The sequence below is a fragment of the Nymphaea colorata genome, chromosome 6 (assembly GCF_008831285.2).
Source record: "Nymphaea colorata isolate Beijing-Zhang1983 chromosome 6, ASM883128v2, whole genome shotgun sequence".
Lineage (NCBI taxonomy): Eukaryota > Viridiplantae > Streptophyta > Magnoliopsida > Nymphaeales > Nymphaeaceae > Nymphaea > Nymphaea colorata.
Window position 1 is genome coordinate 3,678,701 of NC_045143.1, and position 20,236 is coordinate 3,698,936.

The 20,236-nt window shown below is 38.1% G+C and overlaps 2 protein-coding genes and 1 pseudogene across 4 annotated transcripts; 1 reads left to right on the forward strand and 2 right to left on the reverse strand.

Moving 5' to 3' along the window:
• Positions 1-29: 29 nt before the first annotated feature.
• On the reverse strand, positions 30-2,858 carry LOC116255801 (peroxidase 70-like). The gene is made up of 3 exons (XM_031631825.2): positions 2,617-2,858; positions 1,957-2,152; positions 30-1,217 (listed from the first exon to the last, which is right to left on the reverse strand). The coding sequence occupies exons 1-3, from the start codon at positions 2,835-2,837 to the stop codon at positions 666-668; spliced, it is 969 nt and encodes a 322-aa protein (XP_031487685.1). The 5' UTR covers positions 2,838-2,858; the 3' UTR covers positions 30-665.
• A 1,981-nt stretch (positions 2,859-4,839) lies between these two features.
• Positions 4,840-7,931, forward strand: LOC116255913 (uncharacterized; annotated as a pseudogene).
• Positions 7,932-8,084: 153 nt separating this feature from the next.
• On the reverse strand, positions 8,085-11,636 carry LOC116255800 (MADS-box protein AeAP3-2-like). Of its 3 annotated transcripts, none has more exons than XM_031631824.2 (7): positions 11,225-11,636; positions 9,638-9,707; positions 9,354-9,512; positions 9,211-9,252; positions 9,070-9,105; positions 8,488-8,648; positions 8,085-8,396 (listed from the first exon to the last, which is right to left on the reverse strand). In XM_031631824.2, exons 1-6 carry the CDS (start codon positions 11,365-11,367, stop codon positions 8,490-8,492), a joined length of 609 nt encoding a protein of 202 aa, XP_031487684.1. In that variant the 5' UTR covers positions 11,368-11,636; the 3' UTR covers positions 8,085-8,396; positions 8,488-8,489. The 3 variants fall into 3 exon arrangements, with proteins under 3 accessions (XP_031487684.1, XP_031487683.1, XP_031487681.1); XM_031631823.2 differs by having other exon boundaries at positions 9,354-9,515; XM_031631821.2 differs by having other exon boundaries at positions 9,354-9,533.
• Positions 11,637-20,236: the final 8,600 nt, after the last annotated feature.

Below are 20,236 nucleotides of genomic sequence, written 5' to 3' on the forward strand. Positions count from 1 at the left end.
ACGAGGGAAAGGTGGAGGTTTTGGCTCTTTTGTTGGGTGATAGACAAAATACTCTTTCTACTCACCCAACTAATAAATTGACTGTTGTACTCATCATTTTTTACTGTTTTGACAACCTTAACATCCGAGCCTTACTCTTATTATTACCCATGAGGATGTTTCAGAATATTTTATTCACCGAAGAGAGATAAACTCAAAAATCAACATTAAGGACAGAACTATACTCATTGGAAAATGAGGCTTGGCTTGCTGGTGCACCAACCAAAGCAGGTTTCTTGCTTTATAAAGAAGCTTCCCTTTACCATTTCAAGATGTTCTTCATGAATACTGGAGCCCTTGTAGCAATTGGATGCCCCATTTTTCCATGATCAGGATTTAAATTATAGATCATTTCCAAAGACCTTCTGTTATTTTTAATGGCCTTCTGTTAAGAAAAGACAAAGGAAGCAACTGCACAACGCTTGAAGTCTTTTATCTTATCAATAATCCAACAAATAATACATCAAACTTCATAACTTAAATGCACAAACGACCATATGTCCTCAAAAGATAGATCACACCTCTTTCAACATTACATAATTAACTCCCATCATCTTGGCTGGCACACTGGGCGTCTGCATTCTAGCAGGTTTTCTTATCATCAAAAGAGATGTCCATTTTCTCCCTTAGTTAATCTTCCTACAATTTTGTCTAATTTCGCCTTCTGTTCCTGTTAGGGGACTTATATTTCCCAACTTCACCATGGCGCGAGTGAAATCCAGTGAGAAAAGAAGAGGAACTAAACTATATTGCCCAACTGCTCGACTTGTAAGATCACCATCAGGGAGCGCCTGATCAGAAGGTAGCAGGCCTCTGTTCAACAGTAGATTTGCATAGTAGGCTGTGTCGAAGCTCATTGGTGTCAAGCCATCCAAAGGTGCGGTGTTGTCGTCCCCGCCGGCTGCAGGACAAGATGATTGCAATGAGCTCAAGAACAGGGGATTCATGCTGGCGCCATTATAGATCCGGTTTCTGAAGAATCGGCATTGAGCTAGGCCGATCGTGTGTGCACCGGAGAGCGCAACGAGGTCCTGTGCATCGAGTCCTTCACTCTGAAAGTTGGTCAAGAGGGCTGCTAGATATGCTGCAGGAGAAGGGAGGTTATGGTTTGCAGCATCCTTGCTAGCAGTCCTGGAGTCTCTCCTTCCCAGTTGAACAGACCATGATGGCCCACCCAGCTACATATAGTAATTAGCAAGGTGTTGCGAAGGAATTAGCATGTTAACAAGCTTAGGATCTAACTTTGTGAAAGTTATCAACAGCATCAGAATCCTTGTTGTTATCAAGTCATTGAAACTCAACCTGTATGAATTATGCTAAAATAAAGAAAGCAATTAAGACAGAGTTTATGTTGGATAGTGACCCTGAGCCCTATTTCTACATCTTGTAACTGCAAGAAGGCCCACTTGCATTAAAAAAAAATTAAATAAGAAAACTGCCCATTAATTGAAAAAATTAATCTCTTTGGCCATAACTTGGAGTGCATTGGAAAAACCTAGGAGGCGGTATATAAAAGCCAAGCTTATCCCAGGCGGTTTATAAAAGCTCAGCTTATCCTTTGCTTAGTGTTAATCAACATGATTAGCCAAGCCTGCGCCTCTTAGAAGCAAACCCGGTTCTTGTTTCTTTTCTTCCTTTCTTTTTCGTTTTTGGTTGTGCAGTGGGTGGAATCTAAAAGTTCCTACAGTTTATTCTGTTGTAAAAGTATGATTGAAATGTTGATACTACAAGAAACTGATCAGATGAAAGGTCCATTAGAATCAGCGCGAGCTTGAAGAAATGAGAAGAAGAGATAAGCGCATGCATCTGGGTTCCCTTACTGAGAATCATCCACAAGTCTTCAGTAGGGAGCAAACAGAGCAGTTACTGGTCTAACCGCATGGAAGGTGACTAATGGGCAAGATCAAGTTTACTCACCAGGACTACTGAATCACGAGCTGCAACGGCAAGTATGTCGGCGCAGGAGACAACGGCGCGGCCGCAGGCGGCATCAACTGCTGTCTTGATCTTGTCTATGACCTCGAACCCTCTTGTGGAGCCCATGTTAGGGTGGGCTGATTTCTCCCCAATGAAGGTTGGGGTGTCATCCAGAAGTACTGAACCATCACACCCCCTGCATCCACAGAAGGTCAGCTCAATAATGTTGCATAACAACTCACAGTAACTAAATCAATAACCATCAGATACTAATCTTCACCTTGAGCTCTTTTACGGCGTTGTCCTAGTAAGGCAGAGAAGTAAGAGCTAAAGAAAAGCTTATCTATCAGATACCGCAAGCTTACTAAGCTGTCTAGTCCTCCCGTCTGCCACTTTCTATTTCAGTTTCTGACTAGGTCGCGGCAATTTTGCTATCAGATTTCTGATCACATTGAAAGAGCTCAAGTTCCGGAAAACTGTGAGGTCCCTATGCCCAATCAGCAGGCTCTGGCTCTAATCTATGGCAGCGGGTGCCATCCATCGGATTTGAACGTGTGTCGACTGATCTCAGATTGATGACATTTACTGGTTGGCCTACTGATCGAATCTTCAGGAGAGCATTGATCCAAAATGGAATGAAACTAGAAAAGAAGCAGACACTGTACATTGACAAAGCAGTCATGAAATTGAAGGCGGAGAAGTGAGGCTCCCGTTCTTGGTTCTGAGGCTACCGCTTTGGAAACCACATTCCTTATCACAGCCAACGCTTGTGGGCAGCTGTTCGTGTAAAAGGAAGGAGAGAGCTGCTGGGAAGTGACAGCAGTAGCAAGCAGAAACCCCATCACCAAAATCATCTTCACCATTCTAGAGAAGGTGGCCATGGCTAGAGTGAGAGAGAGAGAGAGATATATAGACAAGGAGGGAGAGATTTATTAGGATCAGTGTCAATTAAGGGTGGTGATGATGCAATTATTGGAATTTGGTGCATACTAATATGGAAAAGGAACCGAACACAAGTGAGCTGATTCATTGATCATGCTGTTTCTTAAACTCGAAAACTATTGACCACCTAAAGATCTTGGCTCGATCTGTTTTATGACTGGGAAGGAGTTTGGTTGTCAACATAAAGCAGGAGCTTCACCATGGCACTTCGTGAAGCGCTTGATTGATATCAGGTGCAACTAACGATTGGTTTTGAAGCACATACGCAAATTCGTAGCAGTCGAGCAGGAAGCCATTGATTTTTTTTTTTTTTTCTTTTGTTCTGCAATCTTCTTAGAGAAGAGATAAGGATTTGTTTGGATTTCACCATCTGTTTTGGTCCCAGTGGAACCACTGCCATTGCTAGTGCTGGAGGTCCACACGGCAAGGAAGGCCGGTTCAGAAGGCAAAAATATTTATCATATTTTTTATAAAACACTATGATCAATCTATTGAATAGTACACAGAGAAATGATATTTCGGATATAATACTCTTTAAATTTAATGTTTTAAAATCAAGCACTCCTTCACTTGCTTTTTATTTCTATCTCAATCAAATGTTTATGCCCTAACACATAAAACCGTGTTCCCACGGTTTAGATTCAAGGAGTAGTTCGGTTATTTTATGAAAGTATTTTTAGCCACCATTTTTGCCCTTATAGGGGAAGTCTTCCATTTAGTCAGCAGGGGCATTTTTGGTCATTTCTAGTTCATTACACATGGCTGTGTGTTATGGGCCATAACATACAACCTGCTCTGAAGGTGGGTGCATGGTGTGTCTTGTGACATTGGAAGTCCGCATTTACTGGCATGATTTTTTTCTTGCACTCATAAAGAGCTTTGTTGTAGTAGACGGCTAGAAGGATGAATCCGACACTCATTTTCGATCATTAGTTCGGACAATTTATTTGTTTTGAGGGCGTACCCAAAACTCTTAAGGTGCGTTTGATGGTTTGGAATTTTGATTCAAGAACGAAAATTTTAGAATCAAAATGAAAATTATAGGACCATAATTCATCCTTAAACTAGAATGGAATCAAAATGTCAGGTTTTAATTTCTTAATTATGAAAATAAAATACCATGTTTGTTTAATAATCCTAATTTCTTAAAAAATAGGCATTTTGATTCTAAAATTTCATGTTTTGGGTATATCAAATGCCCCCTACAAAATATGTTTGGGTTTTAGTGCTCAAACACACAAACCAGTTTTTCCAAAATGATTTAAAAACCAACTTTTTAAAAAACTAGCTTTCATAAAACCTTTTTTTTTTTTAATTGTGTCGTCCAAATGCTACTTTTGCTCTGTCACTAATTTGGGCGATGTATCATTGTCGTTCAACTAAAATTTTTTTGCTCTATCACTAATTTGGACTACGTATCAAATCATCAGTGAAGTTATTTTTTATGACAAAAATGGTTTGGAAAAGGTGGTACTTGAACCGTAGTCACAGTGAAGACGTTTTTTTTCAAAAAAAAAACGTGACAAATTAACTAGCAGTTTAAAACTTTAAAAAATGAGTTTTAAAAAAAAATGTTAAAAAAAACAGGTTTTTAACGCATTTTTTCACATTTTTTTCAATTTTTCTAATGTCAAACAGTTTTTTTCATTTTTTATTTGTTGCAAATCTACTTATCTTTTAACGTTTATATTATTAGTTTCTCACTTATTTTATTTTTTTTTATTTTTAGTTTTTTTTTTTATTTTTAAAGATTTATCATATTTTTTAAGTTCACCTTGTTATACTCGAGAAAAAAACCTCGCCGTCGAGACGTTATTTCCGAGACGTTATTTGTGACTATCGCTTGAACATTACGAAAATCCCTGAAAAGAAAAAAAATATTATAACACGAAATAATCCTTAAACACCATAAGCTCACTTAGTGGATATCATATTCGTAGTATGGTAGACCGAAGGTTCGGTTAAAGAGAAAAACGACTGAGAAACATAAGGCTGAGTTCTCAGATCCATATCCGTTGATGATTTAAGGTCCTCCGATCTGATCTTAAAATCCGGTTTTATATAAGAGTCGCATAATTTGTCAATAATGAAAAAAGCGAACAACTTTATAATGTCGTCAAAAGGGACGCTTAAGTTTTCATATTTAATCAAAACGATATAGTAAAATTTCAAATTTGTCCTCTAAAAAGTAACATGGAAACATTCCTAACTGTGTTCAGATATCTAGGCTTCTTTTGACTAACTTTGTAACATTAATGAAGACAAAAATATTCACATAATTATTTTGGATACGTATCAGTATTGTTGTATATAGTTAAATGTGCTAATGAAATGAAAACAATTGATGATTGGTGGCAAAGTTTAGTTGTTTATCGACAGTGGAATAACATAACAAATAACCTGACTCAGTTGTGCAAACCAATTAACTTAAAATTAGCTTCTTTATTGTACCGAATTGGAATTGCAAGGGTAATGTCGAATTCTGCAGTAAATTAGGACCCTTCACTACTGGAGAGCATATTAGGAAAATGAATGGTAGCTTCAATAATATTAAATGCAAGATGTAAGGTGTGAAACAGGAAGTGTAGGTAACGTGACTACTGCCTAATAACCCGTAACATCCGCCTGTTCATAACGCTCCTTATTACCCTTTGTCATTTGAACGTGTGGTTCATAATTCTGATCTCACCCGTAACATCCGCCTGTTCTACTAATATACAAAAATAAGTCTTGCTGGTGCTTTCCTGGAGAGAAACCAGCCTTTCGGCTTTGGTAATCTAATTAAGAAATCATGTCTAAAGTACCCAAGAAAAGAACTGGTTGATGAACCGGTCAGTCTTTCCCTTCTCATGGAAGACCTTACCCTGAATATCCCTGCACTGCCTGATCCTATTCCTAATGCTCGTTTTAAGAGGACTATGGTTCAATTTCGGATACTATCACTGGACTCCTTCTTGGAAGATTATCGGGCAATTAATGCATCTGTGGCTGGATTGACAGAACAAAGAAATAAAACGATTCATGCAACAGAGCTAACTGAACAGCAGCTCCTAGTAAATGTTTCAGCTGAGTTTACACTTGTTGGAACTCTACATATGAATACTTCCTCCTTGTTTCTGGAAGGATTATATGATCCTATTGTAGGAAGGATGTATCTGATAGGCTGCAGAGATGTAAGGGCATCACGCTTTGCCTTCTCTGAAAACCAAGAACTTGAAGATGGGTTTGATTGCCTTACTGAGGTTGAAGTTCAATATCCTCCCACAACCTCCCGGTGGTTTGCGAATCCATCTGCAAAGATCTCAATTGCCAGTCAAAGGAATGAAGATGACCTACTGTATTTCCAGCCCGTAAAACTCCAAACTTTTCCAATCCTGTATCGGCGGCAATTTGAAGATATAGTGACTCAGAAAGGGATTGAAGTGATTCTTAGTATCTTGGCATTGTCCATAATGATTGCTTGTATTTTGAGCCAACTATTCTATACCAAAGCCAATCTAGAAACAGTTCCATTCATCGCCATCGTAATGCTTGGGGTTCAGGCAGTTGGATATAGTATTCCACTTATCACTGGTGCTGAAGCACTTTTTGCGAGGGTATCTTCTGATTCTTATGAATCATATAATCTAAAAAGATACCAGATACTTGATTACCTCATCAAAGTTCTTGTGCTGGCTGCATTTTTCCTCACTTTAAGGCTATGCCAAAAGGTATGGAAATCACGTATTCGCGTTCTCATGCGTGCACCGCTTGAACCAAGACGTGTTCCAAATGATAAGCGGGTACTACAGATATGCTTGTGTGTACATACAGTTGGGTTTCTGGTTATTCTGATTGTTCACAGTGCAAGTGCTAGTAAGAAGCCATTCCAGTCGGACTCATATCTAGATTCAACAGGAAGTTCCATAGGAAGCGTGAATGGAAAACAGAGTTGAAGGAGTATCTCGGTCTTATACAGGACTTTTTTCTTCTTCCTCAGATTGTCGGCAACTTCCTGTGGCAGATCAATGGCAAGCCACTAAGGAAATTTTACTACATTGGGGTTACAATTGTGAGACTTTTGCCACATATATATGACTACATAACTGCTCCTATAGCCAACCCTTACTTCTCTGAACAACATGAATTTGTAAACCCAACTATGGACTTTTATTCTAAGTTTGGTGATGTTTCAATACCAGTAGTTGCTGCCATTCTTGCAGTTGTTATTTATATACAACAAAGATGGAGTTATGTGGAAATCCAGGAGACATTTAAGTTAGGGAAGAAGTCACTTCTACCTTTAGGTTCACGTGTATATGAAAGGCTCCCATCTAGGTCATTTGAAGCAGAGCTTGTTTCTGGTGTTAATGAAGCTGTTGCAGAAGAAGCCCAACAAAAAAGAAGGTAACTGAAAAACATTTGATTTCGAGAATAATTCAGTTTTATGCATGAATTTTGTAAGGGCTGCAAATCTTTTGCTTTTGTCCACTCGCAGACAGACAAATGGATACATCTGACTACACTATTCAGTTGTTGATGACAAATGTTTTTAAGTAATTCCATTATTCTGTGATGAATTTGTGATGTCTCATCCTGGATATTTTAACTGGCTAAGTTTTGGAGAAAGCATTTCTCCTCTGTATTCCCAAGGATTTCACTGTTCTGAAATGGAAAAAATTGCTATATTGTAAGTCCTTGCTGCTGCATTAGCATTACATAGATACTCCATCTTAACCTTCACATGGTATGAAACGATATTAGGAACTGCATAAGAATGGTTGTATCCATGTATCTGTAGCTATACGAAGTATCAACATGTACTTGCTTGAGGCTTAATGATGGTTTCCAACTTCTTGTCATGCAGCAATATAAAATGACTGCAGAGCACCTATCCAATGCTGAGCTTCCACTGCCACTAGTAGCATGACTGGTTGAGCCAATTGAGCATGACTTCTGTCCTTGTTCATTTAGTATTCATCTCTCAGGTGGAAGTTTGTTTCTAAGTTATGGTCTGGAACTACCACTTTCTATTTTAATTTATTGTAGCAGTCAGATATAAATGTGTAGAGTCAACCTGTAATGCTGGAACTTTATCATTCGAGAAGAATATTAATAGTTGTATATCTGTCTCTAGTACCAACAGAATGATAAGTAGACTTCTTGTCAGATTTGGAGGACAGCTTAACAAATGAACACAGAATTAGTTAAGAAATAAGAATCTCAAACTCATACTCTATGTATATATATATGTGTGTGTGTGTGTATATATGTATGTATATGATATGTTCTCTTATGAAATAATGCATGGATCTACTATGTTTACGATTTTATGTGCTTAATTACGCTAAATGTACTAGTCAAATATTGAAGCATAATCACTTAGTCTTCTGTCACATAAACTTGTTCAGGGTCTCCATATATGAACCCAAGTAGAGTAGTCTGCTCATAGTCTGCTCTGCCCCGTCTTCACTAGTTCAATAGTCTGCTCTTCACAGCATCATTCCAGACAGGACAGCCTGCAGATAATCAGATAGTGATCAAAGTAGTGAAATATATAAGATTCAGATGACAGAAGTACGATACAGAATCGACGGTGTGAAGGTGTACCTTTATGTTTTCGGTTTTTTCAGATTACCAGAGCTGCAAGAATGGTGATGGAGGTTTGGATCTTGCAGGTTTGGCTGAGTGGGTTGAAGCCGGTTGGAGAAAGGAGGAGAAAGCTGAAGCAGGTCTCTGGATTGCTCTGTTTTCTCTGTTTCTTTCCCTCTCTAGAACATGGAAGAGAACTCGTTACATGGTCGAAGAGGAAGATGGAATCAGCACGAAAAAAAACAAGAATGAATCACCAGTTCAATTTTGGTAGGTACTGTAAGGCATGATTTCTTATAAGATTCAGATCAACCGAATCTTTATGGGATAACATTAGCCTCTACTTAAATTTCTTCTAGTAGTACCTTTCCATGCCGATGTAAAATGAATAAGAAAGCACACTTATTCGACTCAGAAGCAGATACACCAAGCTAGATTTTAACTTCTATAAGTTACAGATTTTCAGGCTGAAATTTCAAACAAAACTCGCATAAATATGAACCGGAGCCAAAGCCTATCCAACCAAAAAGAACAGTTATAGATCTGCAGAAATGGAAAACAGGAAAAAGAACGAAGTTGAAACTTGAAAGTAGAGATTACCGCTCTCGAGAATTTTGCTTCCAAAATGCACCGCCACTATATTCAAAAGAGAAGACAGTTAACGTGATCTTGATTTTTGTTTATAACTTTATGGCATGATGAACTAAATGAAGAAACCATGCATTTAAGCACAAGTAGTACCTGCCTCCGCACTTCTCTAAGCTCCTCTTGGAGCAATTCGATCTGCGTAAGCATCCATGTGTTAGTGCACCCCATAGACAGAGAGGGAGAGCAAGAAAGAGAGCGATAGAGCATAGCATGAGGAGTTGTCATTGTCATTGTACCTCCCTTGAGCGAACTCGATCTAGAGAAACTTCCAGTTGCTTCTGAAGGTTTTTCAGATCGGTTTTGGTGAGAGTGGTGAGATCCTCCCCAGTTAACTGTCGAATGGTTGCTTGCAGCTTGTCATTCTCATTCTTCATTCTCGTCATCTCACGGTATATCTGCTGGCAATGGTCAGGAATCTTATCGAACTCAATTGCGAGAATCAATCTTCTGTACGATATCGTACATCCTACAAATTTACGTAAAAGGAAAAAAAAAATAAGATCTGTCGCTGCTGACCAACCTGTTTATCATCGTCTTCCTGAATTTGAGTGCCTGATGCTTTCTTGAATCTATCAATATTCTGGAGCATGCTGCAAGAGTGACCACTTTCTGTTTCATCATTTGATACATGGTAATAGCTACTATGCGCTCACAAGGATGAAATAAATATTCTATAACATGACTAACAACGTGTAAACACATAAACAGAGTATAACTAACAACGTGTAAACACAGAAACAGAGTATAGACATCTGATTGAGAAAATTATATTTTAGAAGAGAAAACGTGTAAACGTCTAAAGATCTGGCAGATTATTAGTGCAATCGACCAACAAAATGTGGTATTTAATTGGGTAGCTCTCCCTTCATAATCGTTAAAGTTCCTAGATCTGGAATTCTCGTTTATATGTCCTGCAGGGTCACTAGTAGCAGTTGGATTGAAATCTTAGCATCTCGGCTCATCTAAGCTACACATGGCAGCAAAAGTTTGTATGCATGTCGTTCTTGTACCATACAAATTACCAGCTCCTCCTGCACATTTCACGAATAGAGTCATCTACTTCCTTTCCTTAACTTCGCCGTTTTTTCTCAAGATGAAGCTTGGGAAATTTAAACCTCAAAATTACTCAAGAAAAATAAAAAGTCGAGAAGAAATCTTTAAACACAAACATGTAAAAATAAATTGCAAATATCACGAAATCAAATCCCATAAGTTGGTGACACAATAGAAACATATCCTGATGCTTGTGATTATACGCTCGTGAACTAATGTCTAAACAAGCCCGGAAATGATGAGCTCTCATTGGGACTCTGCACCATTTCTCAGTGTGCAGGGTGGTCCTACTACAGACTTGCATGGCAAACCCAGTACCGCCATATCCTCTACTTGATGTCTGCGTGTTTAATGTCTTGTGCTGCTGCTCATTAACAGCAAGACTTAGTGAATTTGGTTCGACTATCGTGATTCGTTTATATAATCCTTTTGATTAACAGTCGTGCGTCAAATAACTATGGTTCATGATCATCGTATCGCCAGCTTCTTCATAACAAGCGTAACAGAACATAATTATTTGATAGGCGCCTTCGATTTTTTAGTCAAAATAATCCATTGGAGAAGAACATGGATTCAGACGCTGAGACAACATGTTCAAATTAAATAGAAAGAAAGCAATTTTCTAGACCTAGATGCCAGGCAAGAGAAAACAATTGTAAAACAGAACAACATTGCTGCAACAGAGATATATGGAGGTTCGTTTATATAATCCTTTTGATTAACAGTCGTGCGTCAAATAACTATGGTTCATGATCATCGTATCGCCAGCTTCTTCATAATAAGCATAACAGAACATAATTATTTGATAGGCGCGTTCGATTTTTTAGTCAAAATAATCCATTGGAGAAGAACATGGACTCAGACGCTGAGACAACATGTTCAAATTAAATAGAAAGAAAGCAATATCATTTTCATGTCAAGATTTACCCTAGCATCTATACAACCATCTGAAGAAAGGCTTCACTTCATCAAATTTTCTAGACCAAGATCCTAGGCAAGAGAAAACAATTGTAAAACAGAGCAGGATTACTGCAACAGAGATATATGGAGGAACCTGGAGTTGGGACTGCAGTACTTGAACATCTGCCCGCTGCTGGAAAAGATGATGAGTCCGACCTGGTCATCGTTGCGAAGGGCGAGCTCACGGGCCTTCATCAGCAACCAGCCCCGCCGCTTGGTGGCGCTCCCGCTCTCCATCGCAATTTTGAAACGCGGTGATGAACAGAAGAAAGAGAGATGAATGTGGTGGTCTTGGCGGAGTTGCTCTCAGTGATGAATTTAAGGAGGTCAGCCGGCCGGCAATACGAAGAAGAGGGAAAAAGGAAAAGGTGGTACTTGAACATCTGCGAGAGAGAGAGATGAAGGGAGGAGGGGAGGTGCTCTCAGCCATGGATGAGGTCTGCCGGCAATACCACGAAGGGAAAAAGGAAAAGGTGGTGTGGATGGGTAACTGCGCCCTTGTGCCATTTTTGTGTCACCTCAACTTTATTAGAAACCATATAAAAATATCGATTTAAATGTATCCAGAGACATCACATCTACAAAGAATTTAGAAAGCCGGGAGAATCTCAACGAATCTGAACCGTTTGTGAATATCAAAAGTTTAAAAACTTGATTTTTTTTTTTAATGGAAATAAAATTAGAAAATGATTTATGCATGTATTAAAAACATCATAAAAAAATAAATTAATGTTAATTACAAAATGGGTACCATCTGCATGACTGACTAAAAAAAGGGGCAACTTTGGACCAATTTTGACAACACTAGCTGATAATTTAAAGGACGCAGCTTGGCCGGTGGCCGGTTCGATTCTCATAGATGGTATCATTAATTTTGGTGACTTTTCTTCAATAATTATGCACCTTTATTTTATTTCGAACGTAAAAAAAAAAAAAACACGATAAGAATATGTCTTCTATCAATTAAAATTTTCCCAACCAACCAATCGGAATGCGACAAACAATGGCAGAATGTAGACAGCCCACGCCCTTTTTATATTCTCAATTCATTCAATGGTTAATATTAAGTTTTTCAAAATAGTTTATGTACATTCAAAGGGGTTGGATCCGAGGGAGATCAAGTCGACCACAAATCCATTTCAAATTATTTTTAGCTATTAAATGTTTGGATTCAAAATCAGTTCAGATTCGGACAAACACATTTTCCCCAATATATATATTATACAATCTTGTGACCCATATACTTTTATTAGTTCATTTTCGGACCAACTCAAATCGCATAATTTGGAAGGTTACAATCCCACCTCATACTGATTAAACTTTTTGGGATTTGATTGAACTTGGATAGTTCTTCAAATCATAAAAGAAGATTATCAATTCTGAGTTCATTGAATATTTCGTAATGGGAATTCGTTTGAAGTTCGTAATGGATCGAATCAAAGTAAGTAACCACTCTTTTGTGCCTGTTTTTTTTTTTGAATGTATGGTGCATATGGACATATTTTGAAAGTACCAGTGTATAATATAATAATAACTTTGGGCAAGGGACCATCTACTCCTATTGCCATTTGCTTTCTGAATGTGGAATCTTTTTTCTTAAATACACTACACTACTTCATGAATTTGACAATGCACATGTGATTTTTCACCTCGAAAGCCTATGTAAGATCAATCGACCCAAAACTTGATTCGATCCAATACATGAGAACGATTTCAAATGTTAGTTAGACTTGAAGTTGGAAGTCACTGGAACCAAAACTGAACCCAGTATGCAGTAAGGATCCAAACCAATTATATGTTAGCTTGGGATCTCACCCCGGTCGTATCTTGATTTGGTTTCAAACGAATTTCCATTACGAAATATTCAATGAACTCAGAATTGATAATCTTCTTTTATGATTTGAAGAACTATCCAAGTTCAATCAAATCCCAAAAAGTTTAATCAGTATGAGGTGGAATTGTAACCTTCCAAATTATGCGATTTGAGTTGGTCGACGAAAAATGAACTAATAAGAGTATATGGGTCACAAGATTGTATTATATATATATTGGGGAAAATGTGTTTGTCCGAATCTGAACTGATTTTGAATCCAAACATTTAATCGCTTTAAAAAATAATTTGAAATGGATTTGTGGTCGACTTGATCTCCCTCGGATCCGACCCCTTTGAATGTACATAAACTATTTTGAAAAACTTAATATTAACCATTGAATGAACTGAGAATATAAAAAGGGCGTGGGCTGTCTACATTCTGCCATTGTTTGTCGCATTCCGGTTGGTTGGTTGGGAAAATTTTAATTATAGAAGACATATTCTTATCGTGTTTTTTTTATATTTTACGTTAGAAATAAAATAAAGGTGCAGAATTATTGAAGAAAAGTAAAAGTATTATTATCTTCTTCAGGGTCACCAAAATTAATGATACCATCTATGAGAATCGAACCGGCCACCGGCCAAGCTGCGTCCTTTAAATTATCAGCTAGTGTTGTCAAAATTGGTCCAAAGTTGCCCCTTTTTTTAGTCAGTCATGCAGATGGTACCCATTTTGTAATTAGCATTAATTTATTTTTTTATGATGTTTTTAATACATGCATAAATCATTTTCTAATTTTATTCCCTTAAAAAAATCAAGTTTTTAAACTTTTGAGATTCACAAACGGTTCAGATTCGTTGAGATTCTCCCGGCTTTCTAAATTCTTTGTAGATGTGATGTCTCTGGACATTTAAATCGATATTTTTCAATGGTTTCTAATAATGTTGAGGTGACACAAGTCTAAGGCACATTTTAAAAGTGGCCTCACATTGAGGCATTAAATATGAGTAAATAGCAAGAAAACAATTTTGTTAGGTGCAAAAGGGCAAACGAGGGAGTCTTCCAGGACATAGAGAGGAAAAAAAATGAACCAAAACAAGACAAGGAGGGAAGTGCAGAATTATGAGGTTGGGTTGGGTGAGAATCCCAACAATGGCTGCTTGGCAATGGAGGAAGCGCATCATGAGGAGTGCTTGGCTGGGGGGGGGGAGGCGAATCATCAGGACTGCTTTGCAGGGGAAGAGGCGAATCATCTGAACTGCTTGGTGGGGGAGGAGGCCTACGTAAGCCTGGGCGTCGCAGCCCCAGCTGCCGCTGGGCTGGTCAGGCCTGGCCCGATCGGGCCCGGGAAAAACCTGGCCCGAGCTGGGCCCAGGCCCGATAGGCCGGCCAGGCCGATACCCTCCGTCCCCCTCTCCCCCTCCTCCTCTTGCTCGTCCTCAATATTGTCAGCATAGCACCTTTCAAGAGTCGAATTGAGAACATGGCTACAAGAGGCCACCTAACCAAACAAGTTGCGCTACTCATCACTTGGAGAAAGAGACCACTTGTTGAGTTTGTGAACTGTTAAGATCTGATTCTAAAATACTAAAAAGATTAAAGTATACATACTTGTATTAAAAAAAATTAAAATACCCTCATCTATCAACATTCTGGAATCCATCCACTACTTTCTCACTATCGATTTCATTTTTGGTGCGTCTCTTTCCGCCCATCTTTCCACCTAACATCCAACGCTAAGAGGTTGATTGTGGGCAGGAACACTATGTAAATGTTCCTTGCATCAAAGATTGGAGAAATTAATAGAGAACTAGAATATGTGTTTGATGAATCTGTTCTAACATGAAACACTTGCACACTATTCCTCCCCACTCAACACAGCAAAAAAAAAAAAAAACAGCGGCTATACGATATTTCAAAATTAAATGATTTTAAATATGCACAAGGAAGGGAGATGAGGGTATTTAATTTTTTTTTTTTTGTACAAGTATGTATACTTTAGTCTTCTTAGTATTTTAGAATCAGATCTTAACCGTTCACAAACTCAACAAGTGGTCTCTCTCTCCAAGTGATGAGTAGTGCAACTTGTTTGGTTAGGTGGCCTCTTGTAGTCATCTTATCAATTCGACTCTTGAAAGGTGCTAGGCTGACAATATTGAGGAGGAGGAGGAGGAGGAGGAGGAGGAGGAGGGGGAGCGGGGGATGGAGGGTATCGGCCGGGCCGGCCCAGCGGCAGCCCAAGCCGACGCCTAGGCTTATGCAGGACTAGCTAATCTTTGATGTCTTTCGGTCACATATGCCTTGATAAAAAATGTTTTCCTCTGACACAAGAAATACAACCTGAGAATCATCCAGCACATATAAATTTTTTAACGTAAAACTAACACCACGGTGCCATGAGTTATTCAAACTATTGGCTTTTCAAAAATAGCACAATTTTTGGGATCAAATTGATGGTTATAGCACAAAGGCACGTTGCCGTAGTAGGCGTTTGATAATAATAATAAAAGATTATTTTTCAAAAGCAAAGTGTTTTTGTTTCAAGAAACACAATGTGATTACTAAAAGTACTTTTAGATATAATAATCAAAGGTCCGTATTTGATGTTATTTTTACCCCCAACTTCACCCCTCGTGGTCTCGAGGTTCATGTCGCGGCAACGGGTGCAGAGGGGAATGGGGGAGGAGGATCAGAGGGCGAGTTAGGAGCGAAGGTGAGCATGGATTACCGCTTGCTGGGCGGCTATGTAGGAGGAGAGAGCGTGAGGGGTGAAGTTGGGGGCGATGCTGATCGCCGAACAGCTTCTCGCTCAAGGGGTGGCTGATCAGGTGGATCACGCTGTGGGTTGACATTGGAGAAGATGCGGTCGGAGAGGTTGACGTCGTGGATGAAGACCATGAAGCGGTCAAGGATGAAGTTGGCGCAGAGGCCAAGCAGCGAGCAGCAGGGCCATCTGTGCCTCCTTCTCCAAAAACCTGGTAGGGTTCAACACCAGAGATAGGATGCTGCCAGGAACAACAGAGTGAAGGCCGGCCCCGGAATGAAGCAGAAATAGGTCAGAGTTCCTTCTATGAAACAGATTGGTCCTTGCTTTGCTAGAGTTCAGGTCTGAAGCCAACATAGCTGAACAATGTTCATACCGTCTGCAGCTATGAAGTAGAAAACTCGATATTGGCTTCAAATTTTTCATTTTGAAAAAAGAAGTTTGAGATCAGATTGGCGTAGTACTAATCAAGATTAAGAAAAAAAAATTGTTCTATGACTCTTTCAGAATTTTCATTGAGAATCCATCCTTTCACCACTGAACCTTACCACGTGAAAATCACATAGAAGCACTAAAACAAACTGATTTCCCAAACCTTACCCACACGAAAATCATTAAACTAAAATTGACCAATAAACTTGATGATCATGATGATGATTTACCACAAACTTTAAAACTCAAACTAAGGAAAACAAGCCGAGGGTGGAACATTCCCCACAAAAGTATATATGAAGAGAACATCTGTTGTGCAACCAAATCCAACACTGTCGCATATGCTTCTCCCTCCCATGTTTTACCCCTCTCAGCATATGCAATACTTGTGTGCTTAACAAGGAAAAAGAAAGAGAAAGATTTGTAAATGCAAAGTATAATGATTGCCGTTGAACTCTAAATAGTTTCATTTGCCATGGTGACTCTAGAAACTAGAGCATAAGATGATACCCAAAAGAAATCGTCCAGTCCTTCAAAGAACTGCAATAATGCAATTCAAAAAACAAACGGTGCACAATATATGAGAACAGGAATACCTCTGGTATCAATGATTACGATGCTCTTAGAAAATTTAACGTGATTTTTCACTACGGAAGACCACGATAAATACTCCCTCATTACAATAATCTCTAGGGATATCTTTGATTTTCTTTACAACTTTGGGTCGCCAAATTTCTTTGGTGATAGCGATGCAATTATTATTTTTGTTGGTTTCTTTATTTTTATAGATATCATTTCCTTATAGGTTGCAAAATTATCGTCAACAATAATAACATTTCTTTTGTTGAGCAAAAATACTTTGTGTAACATCAATATTGTTAGATTTTATATTCAAACTCTCATGTTACAATAAGGTCAAGAAACTTCATTTTTTTGCAAATTCAGGTGGATGACCATGCTTATTGATAACAATGTTTTGTTGTTTGTGGGTGCCAGCAATAACTTTAACTTTAAATCAACCCTTTGCCCTACTAAGATTCCTTTTCATTGGGTTGGATCGGGTTTGGTAAATGCTCTCCAATTTGACGTGGGTATGCAAGTTGGATTAGAGGATTTGGTTTGTCCATTGAATTCAAATCTCGGGCCCAATCCAATTCAACTCCATTGACCTTCCATTTATCATTTGGGTCTCAACTAAATTCAGGGGAGGTTGGTGAAAATTCCGCTATCAGTTTGGTTTTTGTGGATTTTGATTGATTGATGTGTGTTTTGTTTCTCAACAAAATTTTCTAAAGTGACCCTACACTCTAAGGTTGTGTTTGATATCATCGAATCTTTCATCCCCAACTGCATAAAAAGTTCTTTACTACATGTTAAGAATCATATATTTTTTAAGGTCAGTGACCGGAATCTCATGAGACTACTCCATATAACGGGACACAAATTCACCTAAGTTTTAATACTAAATTTACGTTTCAAAGATTGAGCTACGCCCCCAAAGATGGGAATTAGAATTCCTTACAAGTGTAACTACGGAAACAAACTGCTTAACACCCACAGCAATATCAGTTGTTCTACTCCAATTTGATTTGCATTTAAGATATACTGAAATATTGACGAGTAGTACTCACCTCGAATCAGCAGTCTGACTTATATATATACATGCAAGATTTTGTAACATTTAAAAACTGATGGTAACGAAAAAAACGCCAAAAATGATGACTAGAAAAGATTCATTTTCTAGAAGGAAAGATAGACAAGATGTCGATTCATGTGAGATCGACAAGCGATTCAGATCACACCTGCGTGGTCAAATCGGATGAAAACAAGTCAAAGATATTGAGATTCAAAGACCAAGAAGCCAGCCGTCTAAATCATATACATTTAAACTTCTTGGATCTTAGCTGCCATTTTTCTTCATCTAGAGAGATCTGATAGTCTCTCCTGAATTTGATCCCTTCTGATACTATTTGAGGAAGTACATGACTTAATTTTGCTTGATCATGTCTTTGTGAACTTAACTTCCAAGTGTGTTCAAAGTATGGTGCTGGTAGCTGTGTGTGTGATGCCAAACCATGCTAAATCCGGAAGGAATAATATTGGCATTAAGTTTTTTATATTGTTGTTTGAGAGAAAAGAGATAAAAAATTATGGATTAATATTATATATGTCAAAATTGTGTCATCATTTTTTCTTTATTTTTTCCCAACCGTCCATGAGAAGAAGATAGAACATTTCATGACCATGATAGTTTCTGTTCAATCTAGCACCTCTCATATATATATATATATATATATATAAAACCAGATATTTAGTTTGGGCATAAAAACCAGACCCATTGCTTTTTTTTGTTTAAAAACTATTTTAAATACGATATAAACATCTTATTATATTTATAAAGACTATGTTGATATAAAAAACATATAAAACATGTTTTGATTCAAGTTGTTTTAATGAAAAAATCATGCCATGAGGGCCCTTCATTTTTTCTTATTATGAAAACAGCATTAAAGTCTAATAAATGATCAACTTAATATATATATATATGTTTTGCATCAACCTATTTTTAAAAAGTACATTCTTGAGAGTTGAACTTAATGTACTTATATGAGAAAGCATGACATGTTTGTGTCCGGTGTTTGATTGATAGATCTTGAAACAAACAATATCTATAATCCATCTTGTTTCACACAAAACAAAAATATAGCGTTTCCAAATTATGTGTTGTAAGAACCGCAGGGCGGAGGGAAGATAAATGTCTGTTTGGTCCCTGTAAATTTTTTTCAAAAAACAAGGATTGGCCCATGTGAAATTTGTCCAGTTGAGTGAGTCGTGAGATTGTTCGGCCACGTTAAAGGTAAAATCCTGGCTGCACCCATAATGAACATAATGTTCTTCTTATCGAACACACTCTTAGAGTAGAATTGCCATATGAATGCGCAGTGCGATTTGACTTCTTGATCAACATTCCAAGTACCTCTTAGAGGATGTTTGGCAATGAAAACAATTTGTTACTGTTGCTTCAAAGATTATAGCAGGTTCGTGAAACAAACATTGTGTTCCAGTGTTCTATAAATCTTTAATAAATCAGTTTATTACCAAACAGTCTCCATGTGGTTACGATGTCACGCTGCTAATGCTTTACCCCACCACATGTAAGCACATGATAAAGGCAAAATTCCCTACGCCTGGGCTTTATTGTCAACCAGCGGGCCAACCGGCCTGGTGGTGGACTCGGACCCACCTGGTGGTGGATTCGGACCTACCTAGTGTTGGCTAGCTATTTTTTTGGGCATCAATTAAAGGAAAATTCTATTTGTTATTGTGTTAGGGCTTCGGCTTTTTTCGAGGCAGTGGGTCATCTAATCCTCTCATTCATCCGGAAATAAAACTCATAAAATTGTCACATGAAGTTTCTGAGGCTCATCTCGGGGTTCATTATTTAGTCTAAATCCATGGTTTGGGATGACAGTTGTTTATATATATATATACATATGCCCCCCATAGTTTAAACCTAAGGGGTATTTCTGTAATTTTTATAAGGACATTTTTGTTCTTATAAAAAGAGTTTTTCATTTAGTCATCAGAGCCATTGTGACGAATTTTAACCCATATCACAAGGTCCCTTGCTATGTGGCCATAACGTATAACTTGGTTCGTATTAACGCCCCTTCGTCGATGTAGAAGGAAACATACAAATCAACCGAAAATTAGCTACTAGGCCAGGACTCCTTTTTTTTTTTTTTTTTTTTTTTGGGATATCATAGATCCATATGGTCCCAGATTTACTCCGACATTGAGGAACTCAGATCTATGTTTCATGGGGCTGTCATATATAATTGGACTCAGATCTACCCAAGTTCAACCATTAATCTAAGCTTTCATACACCATGGGGCGTATGTCCCAAGAAGCCCCCACCTATCTACGCCCATGATCGAACCCCAATGACATAAAACTATCGGTGCAGTCATCCATTGCACTGTATTCTGAATTTAAGACTAAACTTTTCGGGAACTACCAGCCAAAACATTTGCTCCAATTCATATTTTATAAATCTACTTCAATATTTAATATTCACGAAACACTATTTAAATC